Raw genomic sequence first — 17,760 nt, forward strand, 5'->3', positions numbered from 1 at the left:
CGTATCCGCATGTTACTTTGACTAACCGTTTCATCTTTAATGGGCGGAATGTCACCTATTGCCATATAGTTAAGAACCGTGATGAAGTGTCGGGTCTTCAATTACTTGTCATCGTGGATGAGAAGTTAACCATTAACGGTCCTCACAACACTATTGCATGATTTTTGACCAACTGCAAGTTCGCGGTGTGGTATAGAGTCCTGAAATTATTGGAGTGTGTAGATATGATATAGAGTCCTGAAATTATTGCGGCAATTTCTGCTTCCCACAATCTCAAATCTCTCAATAACAAATCTCTTTTTGTCATTGTGCAGACTACTTTGAACTTCCTTGGATTTCGCATGGTATCGGAACTCAAGTCCGTCACACTCGCTTTCACTTCCGTCAATCAATCTGCTTCCATGATTCCGCAGTCAGCCAAATCTTTTTAGGCCCCTTCGGAGCGTGATGGGCGATTTGAGTAGCATTTGAGAAAACAGCATTTTGGATTGCGGTAATGCTCATCAATATTCTCAAGGTATTTACCGTCTGATCCCAATGTCGAGCATCATCTGGACTATATAAGCAGTTGATGTTGAATTTGGGGGGTCGCAGCTCTCCAACCTTATTTATTGTATGTGTCCCCCGTAATAAATAACTACACGAATGAAGAAACATAAAAAAAGAAAAGGCTTCCTGTTACAAGAGAGTGCATATATGTATATATTATAGATATTTATGTATATGGATGCATTGAACATTTTAGATTCACAAATTTAGATATAGTTTGAGGACTGCATAATTAGGAAAGAATGTCTCCAATGCAATAGTGGAATCGCGACGCAAATTACATTGGGTTTTCATTAATAAACCTATTGACCAGATTAAGAATCTTTAACTGCCGCACAGTAAGCAAATGACCGTTAATAATTTTTTAATAAAATCACGATATTTTCTATTGGGTGGTATACGTTTTTGAACGTACTCAATGGATCTGGAAGCCATTGACATTTACACAAATACCGAAACAAAGTTCAATAATTCATTCGTGACCAACTTCAAGTCCTCGGATTGCTGTCAAATGATTTGTCGGGGCATTTGTCGAATTTGTGTTTAGTTTTTATTATTTTTATTAATTTTAGTATTCTTTATTTTAATACAAGTGCTTAGATTATATCCTGTACATATTCGTAAACATTCCATAAAATGTCTAAAAGGAATCAAACGGCAACCGTGAATCGGGCTGAAGGCCTAGTGGAAATTAAATCGAAGGTATGACTCAAACTCGCGATATATTTGACTTATTTTGATGCTTGTTTATATGGTCGGCGCGCGACAAATTCTTTACATAATTGGAAGACGTTCCAAGGTCCATATCGAGCGTAAATTAATGAATATCATTGGGGTTAATTGAGATGCGTGAGGCGTGTTCTGTCCGCTGCAATGTAGCGGCGCAATAATTTGACGGTGCACTGCGAACGTTCGCAGATCAAGTTTGAATGAACAGTAATGTTCACCCAATTAAAAACGCTTAAACGGTAAAGCGTAGAAAGTGTTTTCCGTAACAATTTTTGGATTTGTGTTTCGAAGCAGTTTCCTGGACGGCCCGAATGCGGACCACAGAATTGATTGAATGTCGCGCGGTGCAGCGAGCCGTCCTGCGTTTTCTTCGTTATCAGTTTTCCTCTATCTGCGGAATGCAATCCGTAATGTAGGCAGGTGCATGCATGGTGTGATGCACCTGAACAATTGATGCGGTAACTTTCTTTTTCGTTGCATATCTCTTCGTGTGCAAGTCTGGAAAATTTCTTGAAGCGAAGTGAAAATGATCTGCTCGTCCACGTTAGTTTTTCCCATAGTTGGGAGCATTTTCAAATAATGCGATGCATAAGGGAAAACATTGTTTCAAATTGTATTTATACCACTAAGTGTACATGTTCGCACCTTCACTTTGGGATGTTTGATAACTCTATCGGTATCAAACGGCGTCAACAAATTCTCTAGATTTCATGCTAGGTTTTGATTCATTTCTGATAAGAACGGACAATAAGGTTTTTTTTTAATTACGTGGTGTGCGGTCAGTCCATTACCAAATTTGGTAAGAGTTCTTTTGGAGGTGCTTCCGGAGATGACCCAGGTGTTTTTATGACGCATGTAAATTGATATTTGCGCGCGTGTAATCACGTTCGCCTGATAGTAATTGCTGCTTCTAATTGGACCCAGGTGTTGGGCAAATAAAAGGATATAAGATATATTTAGCGAAAGAAAAAAGAAAGACGGAGATAAGTTGAAGGCAGGGAAGTATCTCCCAGTCCATTGAGCTGGGGTATAAAATTGCACTCAAAGTATTCCTTGCTTGTCGTAAAAGGCGACTAAAAGGAATAAAATTTCGAATTTTTCTTTACCGAAATTTGAACAACGGTTTGACCTGCCAGTTACGACCTTAGTAATGCCGCGAGCAACTTTATGACAGGATGTTGACTGTCAGATTCTGGTCCGGTTAAGAAGCATCGCAATTGTACAGTACTATGCGCTAGCGGAATTTCGGATATTGAAAAGAACGATGCGACATTGTGATGGTGTTGGACGATCTGAGTACCAAGGTGACCACTTGCTCGGATATGTGATGGGGGCATGGTCATGGACCGTAACGATAATGGTCGGAGGTCTGCGGAATTCTGCAGATCACATCACCTCTGATGGCATTGTTCGACGATAAAGCTTACCACAAAGCCAGTTTTCAACTGACCGACACCGTACGAGCACCATTGCGATTTAAAAATTTGCGATCAGCAATAGATGAGGTGAGAGAAGTGGTGACATCGGTCCCGAAAGGAATCATCATCTGAAAGCTGCTTACCTTCACTTGCGTGTTATGTCTGCCACTTTTTGCAGGGTTGGAGAGCCACGACCCCCCAAGTTCAACATCGATCGCTTTAACGATCTAGCTGTCGCTCGATAGTGGGTCGCATTGGACCGCCATCAAAAATTTGTTATTTTTTCTCTCGGTTGTTACTCAGGTCGTCGGTCACGTCCCGAAGTCATGTCACAAGATCTGGCTGCCTGCGGAATCCTGGAAGTGGATCAATAAAAAGAAGGGATTGAAATCTCCATTTTACGATCTTGGATCTGGCCAAGACGTATTACCAAATCCCTGTTGCTTCCGAAGACTTACCGAAAACGGTGATTTGTACATCTCTCGGACTATTCGAATTCACCAGGATGACTTTGGCTGGGGCAATGCTGCACAGACATTTCAGAGATTCATTCACTTTGCCATACGAAACTTAAACTTCTGTTTCGTCTACATGGATGATCTTTTGGCCGCCTTTTCTTCCGAATCTGAGCATTTGTCCCATCTCGAGTGCATTTTTCAACGTCCGGGGTGAGGCCGGGTTCGTTCTAAACGTTGACAAATGCAAATTCCTACAGAAGCAGGTGAAATTTCTCGGCCACATGATCACCCCTGACAAGGTTGAACCGATCAAAAACTTTTCCCTGCAACCACGGTTAAAAATCGAAAGTTCTTGGTTATGTTAAACTTCAATCTTCGTTTCCAGCCCAAGGTCGTTCAACACCAAGCGATCCTCAACGCTTACTTGCCTAGGCTCAAGACGAAAGACTCCGGCGAATTTGCCTGGTCTACTGAGGTCGTTCAGGCGTTTGAAGCTGTCAAACACCAATTTGTTCATGCTATATTTCTGGCATTTCCTCGGCCAGATGCACTGCTAGCCGTGTTTGTCGATGCCTCAGACGTAGTGGTAGGCGCCGCTTTTCACCAACGGGTGGACCAAACAGGGGAACCGTTGAGCTTCTTTTCGAAACAACTCAACCTTGCCCAACTTAAATACAGCGCCTACGATCGTGAGCTACTCGCTGCGTACCTCTCCATTAAATACTTGCACTTATCCCTTGTGATGTGCCACCTTATGTGGTTGTTGCCAGTCCACTTGGCAATCCCTTACTCTTCTTTCTTTGTAAATTAGTTTATGGTTAGTCGGAGCAGCTAAATGCCAAAACTCCAGACTAACCAGCTATGGGAGCAGCAATTGCCTGAACTCCACAATGATCTAGTCAAGCAGTGTAAATTTTGGGAGCAGCAAATTGCCTGGACTCCACAGAATAAAACACGTTAGGCTTGTGTTCGATAGTTCCAACGAACTATGTATTTTTAATTCATATTTCCTATTTTATACAATTTTTACCTATACTTAGTAGGCCGGTACATATGAATTTACAGTATTTTAGAGAAAATATTACATAGTAGGCAATGATAATGTGGATAAGTTTACAGTATTTTACACCCTTGAGGGCAGGCCAACGCAACAACGTCGTTGCGGACGCTTTGTCACGTATCTCACTGTGGTCACCGAGGCGCAGAAGGACGGCGCACCGTTTCAGAGCTTGAGGGCAAACTCCAAATGTAAGTTCAAGGAGTTTCCTATCTTCGGCTCAAACTACTTTGCGAGAATTCAGACAAGGGACCCAGATCATTCATTCCGGCCAATTTTCGCAAGGCATCAGGACAACGAACCGGTTAGTCACAGGAAAATACTTTTGGCCGTCCATGAACAACTCTTAGGACAGATTGTGCATCGCATGCCAAAAGTGTAAGATCAACAACCACGTAAGAAAGGAAGTAGGCGTCTTCCCTCGGTTGACCAAGCACCTCGACATCATTGGCTCTTTGTGAGAATCGTACGGATACAAGTATTGTCTCATAATCATCGACAGGTTTACGCGGTGGCCTGAAGCAATACTTCTGACTGATGCTACGACATAATCATGTGCCGAGACCGACTGTCAAAAATGAATCTCGCGCTTTTGTGTACCAGCCGTAAACATCATGGACCAAGGAATTCAGGTTGAGTCTAATCTTTTCTCGAAGTTAGACAAGCTCCTGGGTTTCAAACGTCATAAAACCACTGCGTATTATCCGCAATCCAAATGTTGGAACGTTGGCATCGGGCACTAAAGGCCGCGTTAATGGTTCGCGACGATCCGTCGTGGTCACAGTCCTTGCCTTTCGTCCTCCTTAGCCTTCGCACAGCCCATCGAGAGTAGCTCACGGCCAGCCCCGCGGAGAGCGTGTGCTGGATAAGCGCAGGGTTAAGCGACTTCGACATGCTGCGTCTCCTCAGCGAATCGGTTTTGAAACTGCGGCTGGTTACACCTCCCTGACATACGACGCCAGAGGTTGACACCACCTCGAGACATGCTCGCAGGTCCACATTAGGGTCGGCGCTCCTCGGAGATAGCTGCACCCACCCTATGAGGGCCCCTTTAAGGTGCTAGGGCAACGGGAGCACTCCTTCAAGCTCGATGTTTTGGGTGGGCCCAAATGGGTCTTCTTGACGAGGTTGGAAGCCTTCGCCGAACCGGGGGACATTCCAACAAAGCGTCCGCGGGGCGCCAGGTTCGCCCGGTAACCCCATTGGCGGAGTAGTGGCATATCGGAGGCAAGAACCATCGACTGTATTGCCGGCGTCGAGAACACCTCCGTCGACGCACTGAACTACGACACAGCTAGCACGCGGTCGGCGCGTTGCACTTCCACTTCCTTCTGGTTCCGTTCGCCCTCGAGTGCGGAGGTATTCTCCTTCTTTTGTCTTCTTTTCAACTTGTCGAGTGTTTTTAATATCGCGTCCATCAAAAACTCACATTTCAAGGACAACGTGTAAAAAGTGCTAAAAGCGCTAAGAATCTGACGCTAGTTACATGTGGACACCAACTCCTCTTCAAAACATGAGGAGAACTTATCTCAGCCATCAATGCACTAATACGGAGCAAAGCCGCTGGGCGTGACAGTCCCCCCGCAAAGTTATTCATCGCTGCCCCTGCAGTTTCTGCGGATCTGCTACTTCCTCAGGTGGGGAAATCCTGGGAATCCGAGACCTTTCCCAGAGAGTGGTAGAAGAAAACGATATTTAAGATTAAAAGGAAGAAGAAGAAGAAGAAATGAATAGCGATATATGACGCCGCAAAATGTTACTTGTTGTACCTAGGTAAAATCGTAGAGGAATTCGAAGTGCAAAGCGAAAAAAGACGAAAGAGACGTAAGTAGAGTTGGACTGAAAAGAAATACCAACAAAACCAAGGTTCTCAGTCTGACGGGTCATCGCATTCTCCTTATCTACATTAATGGGCAGCATCAAAGTTGGTGGCAAATTTATATATTTAGGAACCACCGCTTCAACCTAGTTTTTCACAAAATTGACGAATTAACAGCGCTAGATCCGCTTTGGTTGTCTTGTCTAAAATCTGGGAATGCTGTTATGTCTGCACCAAGTTGAGACTGCTTTGTACTAATGTTCCTTCTGTGTTACTATATGGGAGTAGCACATGGAAAGTGACTCCATTGTCACTCAAAAGTTCCAAGCCTTCTGAATACTGCGCGTATAAGGCCAGTTACCCGTGTATGATCTAATCAAAGGGTGGAAGTGGTAATGGATAGGTGACTATTGCTGGCTACACCATGTAGTGGAACCCACTCTCCCAAGATGACCACGAAGTGGATTACCTTAAGAGTACTTGGCGCAGAACAGTGGAGAAATAGTGCGGGCATCTCCGGAAGCCCTGAAAAAAGGTGGCGCGTAGGCGTGGTTATAAACAGCAAAAACACTTTCCAAGCATGAGCGGGCCACTCATCAAAAGCACGCTTGTCCATAAGGAACCGGAGAGACTGTTACCACGGTAGTGCTCTCGGGTTGGATCCACCGAACCGATCCAGAGATCACCGACGATTAAAAAATCCAATACAACGACAATACGAGTCACACGTTGTTCATCGCCCGCATCGTTCCTACAGCTTGACCTGGCTTCCTCCAACTTTTTTTTTGTTTTTCCGGATGAAATGAGACGTGAAAGAGCAGCGTTATAAACCCTGAATCCTGAGAAGCTTTCCGTATGTCGGCTTCCAGAGGAACTATGAAGTTTGGAAAACCTGCTACCAGCGGTATATTGACGCTTAAGGGGGCTCCTTTGAAGACTATATAATCTACTGAAACAAAAGTTTCAATACATTCCTTGTTTTGAGATCAATCTCAATACTTTTGAAATGCACCTTATAGAAAAGTCATGCTTGTATGTTGAACTTCGGGCACTAGATGAAAATCTAATTTTTTGTCTGTGGTAGCTCACATCATTTCAAGTCTATACTTATGGAAATTTCTTTGCTTTAGTAAATGATTTCTGTCCATAAACTCTGTATAAGAAAGAACGATTCTGTTTTCTAAGCTCGTTGCGAAATAACACAAAAATAGAAGTGGATGATAAACGGGTTATTCATATTGAATTTATCTCAGTTTTCGTCACTCCTTCAATTCGAGAGTGCCGAATTATATCGAATATCGAATTGAAATGATTTTCTGTGGATATAAACAACTATATGTGAAACGGTCTGCCGACCAAAGCTAAATCAGATAAGCTTATGTATTCATTATAAGAAAGAGAAAGTATTTAGCCTTATCCGAGAAGTGTCATAGAAAACGAATTACGTCCCCACAGCATGGGGACCTATTTATAACGCGTTGTTGGTTATTGAGTAACTTCATATTCAATTAACGGCAACACATTTTTACCAAAAAGATTTCATTCATGTATTACCTAAAAACTGTTATGATTGAATCGAAACATCTTCTTTATAGTTTGATGCAGAATTTCGACGTTGGGCTTTACGACGTAACGAAATAACAACATTCGATGAATTCGCGAAATTAGTGGAACGCCTGCATCATTTGAACAATATAGAATTCCTCATTTCATATGTAGATCCACGCGATAATGATTTATTACCGATTAACAACGACGATAATTTCGGTCGAGCCTTAAATATAGCAAAACCTCTACTCAGAGTCATTATACAAAGAAAAGGTATACATTGGCTTGAGAATTTCAAATCATTTCATATTTTACACATTTTAATAATCTTTTGATCAGGAGACTGTCGCGAAGAAATGTCAGGTTATGGAACGATGAGGCCTAAAAATATTATTAGTAGCATTTTGGGACAGACGCCAGTTAAAACACGAGGTCCAACGATTTCCAATCCGCATGATTTTAGACAAGTGTCACAAATTATTGATGTTGATATAGTGCCTGAGACGTGTCGTCGTGTACGATTATTAAAGCATGGGAGTGATAAACCTCTTGGATTTTATATACGGTAAGTTAGTGGAATCGTTTGCCAATTCGGAAATTATGTGACGATTTTTGGATGAATGAATTTTCTATATTTTGTATGCATGAATTTGTATTTTTTCCAGAGATGGAACTTCAGTGCGCGTGACTTCAAATGGGCTTGAGAAGCAGCCTGGTATTTTTATATCACGGTTAGTTCCTGGTGGATTAGCAGAAAGTACTGGTTTACTGGCAGTGAATGATGAAGTACTTGAAGTTAATGGAATTGAAGTGGCTGGAAAAACTTTGGACCAGGTATGTCTGACGCTGACATTGACATGTTTTAGAAAATACTTTGTACAGATTGAATATATGTAGAGTAGTCTCTGCTTTCCAAATTTATATTGGCTGGATATCGGGTGGCTTCTTGGGCCGAAAGAATATTTTTATATGTTGGGAACCGTGTGTGCAGTCTTAGACTGTGGCTTTGTTGCTATTATATTAACTTAAGTCAGACTCTTCTTCTTTCTCTCTCCAAATTCAAAGTAATCTAATCAAGGTCCATGGCTTGGTGAGAAAGGAAGCAGATGCTATCATCCTTGTCCAGGTGTTCGACGAAATATTCCAGGTTCACTAAATCCATTCCGGTCAAAAGCAGATAAAAACGAAATTCGAATTTCTGCACCATAATGATTCAATATGTGATGATGTGGTCAGTACAGGAAGATTCGGCATTAATTCGCGTTCTCGAAGCGCTTTTGGGCATCTCAAAGGTATTTCTGGTTGTAGGGTGGACAGCTACTATTGTCGTAAACGTCGTCTTTGTCCTTCCCACAGTAGTATTAAGAGCTTGTAGGATCAAAACTACAAACCGCAGCGCTAATTGGGCTCCCCAGAGTGACCACTAATACCTACCTAACTTACAGGGAGATCTCAATAATAAACCAGCCTGCTTTTTACCAATCAAGCTTCAGAGGTATTCTCCGATGGGTCCCAGGATTGTAAAAGCACGCAAATATCCATTTAATTTATCGCACTCAGTACGAAGGCTTTTCTTCAACTGGGAAAGGTTTTAAAGCCCCTATTTGAGTGCATTGATCACCACTTACTTGAAAATCAAAGCTTGTTTAAAAATCAAAGGTGAAGCGGAAAAAGATGTTAAACAATACAATGAAATAATCACTACGGCTGCACAGGTAGCATAACAAGCCGATCAAAAAATACCCCCAAAGGTCACCAAGAACAAGAGTGGCAATACTATCTGCAAATCTGGGCATCCACTGCATCAACTGAAAAAAACTGCAGATCACGACTTTCATCATCATCGTCAACGACACTACAATCGGTATCCTGTCTAGGCCTGCTTTAGTAAGGAACTGAAGACACCCCGGTTTTACGCGGGGTCTGCTTCATAGACTTCCAGGCAGTCGTAGTATCGCTCATAGATTTCGTCTTTATGTAGGCTACGGAATCGTCTATTCTCATTTAGGGGGCCGAAAATTCTTCTCTTGAAAGTGGCCAAGAGTTCGCAATTTTCATTGCTAAGAATCCAGGTCTCCGAGGAATACATAAGGATTAGTAAGGTCATAGTCTTGTACAGTAAGAGCTTTAACCCTATGGTGAGACATTTCGAGCGAAACAGTTTTTGTAAGCGGAAATAAGCTCTGTTGGCACCCAACAATCCTGCGCAAATTTCATCGTCATGTTATCGGTTGTGAAGGTTAGTAAGAGAAATTTTAAACGGTCTCAAAATTGTAGTCTCCTATCTTTATTGTTTTCGTTTGACCAGTGCAATTCGATGTTGTTCGTTCTTTGGTTTTTGGCGCTGACGTTGCCGCCATGTACTTCGTCTTGCCTTCATTAATGTGCAACTTGAGATCTCGCGCAGCCTGCTCGATCTGAATGAAGGTAGAGGGTGCATCTCGGGTCGTTCTTCAGATAATGTCAATATCGTCTGCATTCACATCTGCATCGCGAATCACTTTGATGATAGAGCATCCTATCGTCTTAAACGGATGTTGATGTTGAATGGTCTCGAGAGTGATCCTGCTATTTTTATAGGGCCTCGCATATTGATCAGGGTCAGCCTAGTCAGATTTATCAATTTCGTCGGGATACCGAATTCTCTCATAGGCGGCTTTAAAGTCGATGAAAAGATGGTGCAACTGATGGCCATATTCCAGCAGTTTTTCCATCGGTTGTCGCACAGAGAAAATCTAATCTGTTGCTGATTTGCCTGGAGTGAAGCCTCTTTGGTATGGGCCAATGATGTTCTGGGTGTATGGGGCTATCCGACCTAGCAATATAGCGGAGAATATCTTATAGATGGTATTCAGCAACGTGATACCTCTATAATTGCTTCACTGCATGATATCTTCCTTTTTATGTATGGGATAGATAATGCCTCGTTGCCAATCGCCAGGCATTGATTCGCTGTCCCACACCATAAGTTGATAAATCGCTTGGTGTAATTGGTCGCCTCCATATTTCACCAATTCGGCTGTGATTCCATCGGCGGCGGTGACGGCTGCTGGCGGCTTATGGTTTTTAAGCCGATGAATTGCACGGGCTGTTTCTTCCATAGTTGGTGGTGGCAGCATTTGCCCGTCTTCTTCTTGGCGAGACCTCCAACTCGCCGATACTTTGGTTGTCGAGTAGCTCATCAAAGTATTCAACTCATCGCTTCAATATGCTCATTCTGTTGGAAATCAGATTTCCTTCTTTGTTTCGGCAGGATGAGCATTGAGGTATACGAGGCTTCATTCTGCTGATTTTGATTTGTTGGTGCGGTTGCTCCCTGTATTTTTCGAGTTCATAGATCTATTGGTTCTCCGAAGCTTCCTTTCTCGCTGAAGTCGCTTCTCCGCTGGACGGCGGCATTCTTCCGTTCCGTTACTAGCTTACATTTATCGTCAAACCAGCCGTTCCGTTCCGTTCATAAGCTTTTAGTCATCGAGAATGAGAGAATTAATCTTCTTGACCTGACAACTGAAGGATTTGTTTTCCCCAAGTCGCCATGTTCACCCCTTTACTCCTTTCCTTTACTACCTACTACCCCCATTAATTCTAAGGTTTGAAAAGATTTATTGACAGGGGGACCGCTAGTTTCAGTTTGGAATGAACTGCGATGCCTTCGAAGGGAAGCAGATAAACTTCATTTAAGGCATTGTATGCTGTACGAATTCAATTTCGTGTGCAGACCAATGGATATTTGTCGAAATTTGAAGGCAATTTACGTCGCCAAAGTGGTAACCGGACGTGCATTTTAGCAGCATGGAGAAATATGGTTTGAAGTCCAGTCGCACTCTGGAAAGCGCAACAAGCTCGAAAGTGATGCATTGTTAGTGGTATTAAATGAGGAGAATAACTTGAGTTTGGTTGAATTATCATCCAATTCAATCAGATCCCTGGGTTATTTTGTGAAATTTGATATCCTTCATGAACAAGGAAGGTTTTCTTTTCTATTCAGTCGCTGAGGATAAAACGTCCATCTCTGATGAATAGAGGTAACATAATATTTCAAAGTCACAATCTAAGACCGAGCTGTTGAATTTATCAGAGAAAAAAGTGGAGTAAGGTTGGGAGCCTAAATTCGAATTCCCTTGACATTGCTTCTTTAAATTTCTACTTGTTTTTTAAAAACAAAAAATTATGCACAATTTTTTTTAATGTATTATACTTAGTGCAGAAATTGCTCACATATCCCATCAAACGTCTTATTCAAGGTCGCACGACAATCATCTCAGTCTTTTGGCTTTTTCATAAGTGAATGTAGGAAAATCATTGCGAAGTGATTGGAAAATCAAACGTCTTTGCGTCACTAAGGAGTAATGATGGTCAATATTTGCATTCAATAGAGTAATTCAGCTCTGTAGACTTTGCCGCCAATCATTTTATATATTGATTGATAGTCCTAGCAAAATTTCATATTCATTAGCAGCATTTGGAACGAGACGAAATTAGGTTACGGTAGGATTCGAATTCTGCATAAATATTACACCAAAAAGAAGAAGGGGTGTTTCCTCTAATTATTGCACGGGGCTAACCCCCATTGACGTTTTTCCGAAGAATGGTTGTTAGCTCGGGCGCACATCTTTAAAAATCCCTGCGTGTTAATTAAGGTTTTGTGTAAAACAAAACCTTATTAAAATCGGTTTACTGTCCATCTGTCCGTCATACCCATTTTTCTCGGAAATGGCTGTAGCGATTCACACTAGATTTGGTTGAAAGCTGGGAACTGTGAACGCTCAATTCTAGATCGAATTTAAAGGTGGGTACATGCAAAAGGGAGGTGTACATTTTTTTTCATCAAATATAGTAATGTGAATTTCTTTCTGTTTATTACTTCTTAGTTTTTCTTCACCGATTAGGTTTATATATTAGGTGTAAACGCATGATACAATGTCCAAAGCCCGCTTATTGTAAACATGTTTTATGTATTTTAGGTTACGGACATGATGGTGGCAAATAGCTCGAATCTCATAATAACCGTTAAACCGGCTAACCAGAGAACGCTAGCATCTCCGCGACGTGGTTCATTCTCCAGAAATAGTCAGTTATCAAGTGGTTCACAACAAACTAGTAATACAAATACTTCGGATGAAATTGAACAAGATGATCAAGACGAAATAGTTGATTTGACCGGAGTCACACTTGAGGATTATCCGTCCAAAGATGGGGTATTACATTTGTAGGCATGTGTCTTATTTTAATGTTATATTTTATTACTATTATTATTAGATATATATAAAAAAAATCTAAAATAAAGAAAAAATTATAAATGGTTTTTTTGACCTTAACAAAATAAATCATCACAAAGATAAAATTGTGTAGACCGTAAAATATTTTACATACTTTGATGGAAAAAATATATTTACATATAACTTGATGTGATTGGTAGTTTGTAAGATTCGTAAGAAAGGAAAAATTTACGTCTCGCTAATTTTCAAAATTTGTTACTTTATTAGTTGGGATTAGTTCGGAAGATTGGAGCATTTTGCTACGAAATCGGCGGTTGCTTTTATAGTTTTTGAGGGAGTGGTGTAAAAACTTTAGGTGCAATTCTGTAATTAAAAAGAGATGCGAACATTAAAGTTCAAAGTCCCAACTCTTCCAATCGGTTATCATCCTCACCCCCCATCCCCATTCTCAAATGTAACTTTTGGCTTTAACTCATTCATATGGCTAATCATTTAATAGTAATTTCTTTCATCTATTGATAGCGATGTATGCTAGCAGACCATACAATTCTAGAAAAAAAACTTCTCGTATTTTGGTAAAAATCTATACTCTTTACATGAAACTCCCTTTCAGGTTGTGTAAAGACTGTAGTGCGAGGTGGATTTTTAAGGGATTTTATTACACGATGGGATGCACTGGTATCATCTTGGATTTGCCTTTTATATGTAGATGCAGGTGCAATCACCTCAAAAGGGGTCAATTGACTTCGAAATGGGTGCCTGGTTTGAGGTTGTTGATTTTACTAGATTTAGTTTGGGAGCTTTTGGTTTCGGGTATGTCAGTAGGCAAAATATAATGTGAATTGTGTGGTAGATACCTGGAAGGCGAAAAGTAAGTATTAATTTATAGAAAACTAGCTGAACCCGGCAGACCTTGTTCTGGCTGTGATAAATTGCAAAACTTGTGGATTTTCTTTAGGTACTGACAGAATGAACCAAACTGATGATACACTTGTCTGTTCACTTCGAACGTACATAGGTGCGAAATTACCATATTTTATAGTATTTCTCACTGCATGCCATTAGCATGCAACAGGTCAGCATATCAGAAGTTAAAACCTCTGACTACCCCACCAACAACCCATGGTCCTTCTATGAAGTATATAAATTGATCAGGGAACTGATAAGTGTTGCGGCCGCTTTACAATGCTGCAAATTTATTTGAGAACTTCATGCACTTCATCTATGCTTCAGAAGAAAATGCCGTGCGCTGAACGTCCCTTTCGCTGGCCTTAGATCCCGCCACTTCTAAAGTGAAGATCCCAAGCCCGCAGAAAAGCCAGCATCCCATTCGCTTCCGGAATGCCGATAGTAAGGAAAGTTTCCGACTTATCGGCTCTCTCTTTCACTTGATTGCCTAGCAGCACCCAGATGGAAGTGTTAAGATTCCTTTGGACACCAATTTGTTGCAGAACCTTAGCTCCACTCCACTCTGGAAACCAGAGAAAAGATTTTGTGAATGATAACAGCTCAGAGTACCTTTTCAGAGTTAGTCGCCCATCCTCTTATACGTCGTTAAGAGGAGACCAGTAATGGCAATTGTTCGATCTTTTTTTTGGTAAAGTTTAGCGATAACACTCAAAGCGAAGCTTCACGCGTTGCAAGAATGCAATCGTTACAGTCAGGAGGAGTGTCCTCCTAAGCTGTTCGCACCGCACATTACCGTAATCGGATGGATTACGTCCCTCATACAAATTTCATTCATCGGCTTTGATAACCTTGGCTGTAAATGAAAACTCAGTCATTGTTAGCCGAGTCCTCTTTGGTACCGTTTCGGCTGAACAATTCGGATCGTCAGAGAACCACTGCAACCTTGCAGATGCCCCGGACTAGCCATTCCTCTCAATTTTAGCACAACGGGGGGGGGGCGTTGTGGTTGCCGGAGTCAGTTTTCCCCCAGCCCGGTTTCTGACAGATGCTTACCCGTGGGTAAGGCTTTAGATTCAGCAGGTGGCGGCTACTGGACCCTGAGCAGGCTTGCTTCAGGTCCCAATTTGTTTGGAACCAAGACTAGAAAATCTGAGTCTAGATTGAGATTCTCCATCGATGAACTCATGTTCTATTTGAAAGGATGCATTTTATTTCCGAATTTGTTTTAAAAAGTATTTGGATTCTTGAGTCGCTTCAGTAATATGAGTTTGAAGTGGCTCTGACAGCTCAGTCGGTCAGTGGTGGGCAATTGACCTTACCAGTGAAATAACACATTCTAGGCATTTCTTGATGAAACTTCAAAGTGCGACATTATAAACACAATATAGCCATTATATCAATGAGCACATTTCGACCGACTTTGTAATCGCTTTTATTGTAATTGAATGCTGGTTTATAGGGAGCGATCCTCAATATTAATCGAACCTATCGTGAGTGTTCAACTTCATCACCTTGTGCCTTGCTCTTCGGGAATTGTAGCAGCTCTTTTGCTCTTTTGAAGCCAACTTAGTAGCACCAAGAGCGTTTTGCATGGACCGGAAGAGATGGTAATCATTTGGTGCCTGATCCGGACTATACCTTGGGTGCGATAGGACATCCCATCCGAGCTCCCGTAGCTTCTGGCAGATCATCAAAGATGTGTGAGGCCGAGCGTTGTCCTGGTGGAACACAACACCATTCCTATTGATCAATTCTGGCCGCTTCTGGTCAATCGCCTGCTTCAGACGGTCGAGTTGCTTACAGTAGAGGACCGAATTGAGGGTGTAGCCATAGTTGAGCAGCTCATGATTGTCGTACGTGATCCATTTTTCATCACCAGTCACCATCAAAAATGAGTCGAATTCGTTCCGTTTCAGCAATGCATCGCAGGCATTGATTTGGTCCAAGAAATTTTTTTGCGTCAACTCGTGTGGCACCCAAACATCCGGCTTTTTTGGAATCCAATCTTCTGCAATGGTTCCAAACGGTTTTATGGACTATACCTAGTTTCTGGCCAATCGAGCGAATGCACACATGCCGGTCTACTTAGATGATTTTGACGATTTTATCGGTTTCTACGACGATTGGTCTACCAGTACGGGGTGTATCTTCGACATCCACTACACCAGAACGAAATCGATCGAACCAACGCTGTGCTGTGCAAATCGCTACAGTATCGGGCCCATAAACTTCACAAATTTTTTTTCACAACACTGACAAAGAGACACTTATAGTACACTTTGTCGTCTTCAAATTTCCGTATAGTATGACCCGATGCGATAAGTACAACACCAGATATGGTTTAAGTGTCGCCATCTATTGACAAAATACGACATTTCTTTTTCCCCAACCCAATATTTCAACGGGAGATGACCGCCACAATTCTTCGGTGCTGTTAGAAAGGGAGATTTTCTTCTTCCTTCTATGTACTCTCTTTACCCTCACCCCTCCTCCGGGGTTCGCGGACAAATCAAACTTTATCAGGATTATATCAAAATACTCTCATTTGAAGCGCCATTACTTTTTAAGAAGGGATGACTACGGCGAGTTTTCAACGGGCTTTGAGGGAGGAAATTTAGAGCTTCTCAAAGCAAAATTTAACCCTAACGTTTTGACATGAAAATTTGAAGCGCCATAACTTTTTGAGCTTAATGACGGTCGCAATTTTTTAACGGGGTTATCCTTTCTCTTTAACGTGGTAGGATTGAAAAAATCTTACTATGGCGACATAACAAAAACTCACTTAAAAGGGCCAGCACTTTTCAGAGGGGTGTGGGTATGTATATACCAACAAATTCCACTATTATATTTTTTTTTTTTTTTTGTGCGTACATGGAGGTGGAAAATCTTAGAAAGACACGTCCGCCGCCCGAACGGCGGAACAACAGCGGGCGCGTGTGGGATTCACACCCACTAAAAACCACCCCCGGTCTCTCCAGCCCCAGCCCCGCGGGACCACCATTGAGGTATTACTTCGCGGGGTAGGTTTGCCCTTAGGCACTCATCCTTCTCCTATTTGCAGCTTTCCTCCTTCTTTGTTCTTTCAGCAACTCCTTCTGCATATGGATGATTGCGGAGCTAACCGCAAGCCACTTCTCCTCCGACTCCAGCATCTCAGTAACCAAGCTCTCCGGGGTCACGCTCCTGCCCAGCACCTGGTTTAAGCTCCTTCTCTCCATCGCAAATCGTGGGCAGTGAAACATCACATGCTTTGGATCCTCCGGTATGCCATCGCATCTGGGACAGTTCGGAAAGTCATCCAACCCAAAGCGGTGCAGATACTGCCTGTAGCAACCACCGTGTCCCGTGAGGAACTGGGTAATGTGGTAGTTGGTATCCCCATGTTTTCGCTCAAGCCACACCCTAATGTTGGGAATGAGCCTGTGCGTCCACCGACCTTTCGCAGGCTCGTCCCATCTGCGTTGCCAGAGATCAAGCGACTCTGACCTTGCCGCATTTCTACGCTGTGCATGCCCCTCCATATGTCTTGCATTGTACAGGACACTCATTTCTTGGGCCAGAATTGTCAACCGGGATCATGCCTGCCACCACCAATACTGCCTCATCTGATGTGGTTCTAAAAGCACTGCAAACCCTCAAAGCCATCCGCCGGTAAACCGAGTTCACCTGCTTCCGTCTCTGAGAGTTTGCAAGCGCCTCTGCCCACACAGGCGACGAGTAGAGCAGGATGGAGCGCACCACTCCGGCTAGCACCAACCTCCGGCAATGTTTCGGCCCACCAATATTTGGCAACATTTTTGCAAGTGCCGTGGTGGCACTGGCTGCCTTTTGACATGCATACTCTAGGTGCTCCCTAAAACTCAATTTGGTGTCAATTATTACCCCCAGGTATTTGATAGCCGGCTTTGATACGACCGTATGTCCACCGACCTCCACTTTTACAGTATTATTTTTCCTGCGTTTCGTTATCAAGACCGCTTCCGTTTTCGCGTCTGCCAAGGTCAGCCCGGCCTTTTCTAGCCAGGACTTTACCGCTCTCACTGTTTCCGTTGCG

At 42.5% G+C, this 17,760-nt stretch overlaps 1 protein-coding gene across 1 annotated transcript; it reads left to right on the top strand.

Moving 5' to 3' along the window:
- Positions 1-1,024: 1,024 nt before the first annotated feature.
- LOC119646527 (partitioning defective 6 homolog gamma) lies at positions 1,025-12,878 on the top strand. The gene is made up of 5 exons (XM_038046991.1): positions 1,025-1,251; positions 7,626-7,851; positions 7,918-8,143; positions 8,244-8,412; positions 12,543-12,878. Exons 1-5 carry the CDS (start codon positions 1,186-1,188, stop codon positions 12,789-12,791), a joined length of 936 nt encoding a protein of 311 aa, XP_037902919.1. The 5' UTR covers positions 1,025-1,185; the 3' UTR covers positions 12,792-12,878.
- The last annotated feature ends 4,882 nt before the right edge of the window (positions 12,879-17,760 follow it).

This window comes from Hermetia illucens, chromosome 1 (assembly GCF_905115235.1).
Source record: "Hermetia illucens chromosome 1, iHerIll2.2.curated.20191125, whole genome shotgun sequence".
Taxonomy (NCBI): domain Eukaryota; kingdom Metazoa; phylum Arthropoda; class Insecta; order Diptera; family Stratiomyidae; genus Hermetia; species Hermetia illucens.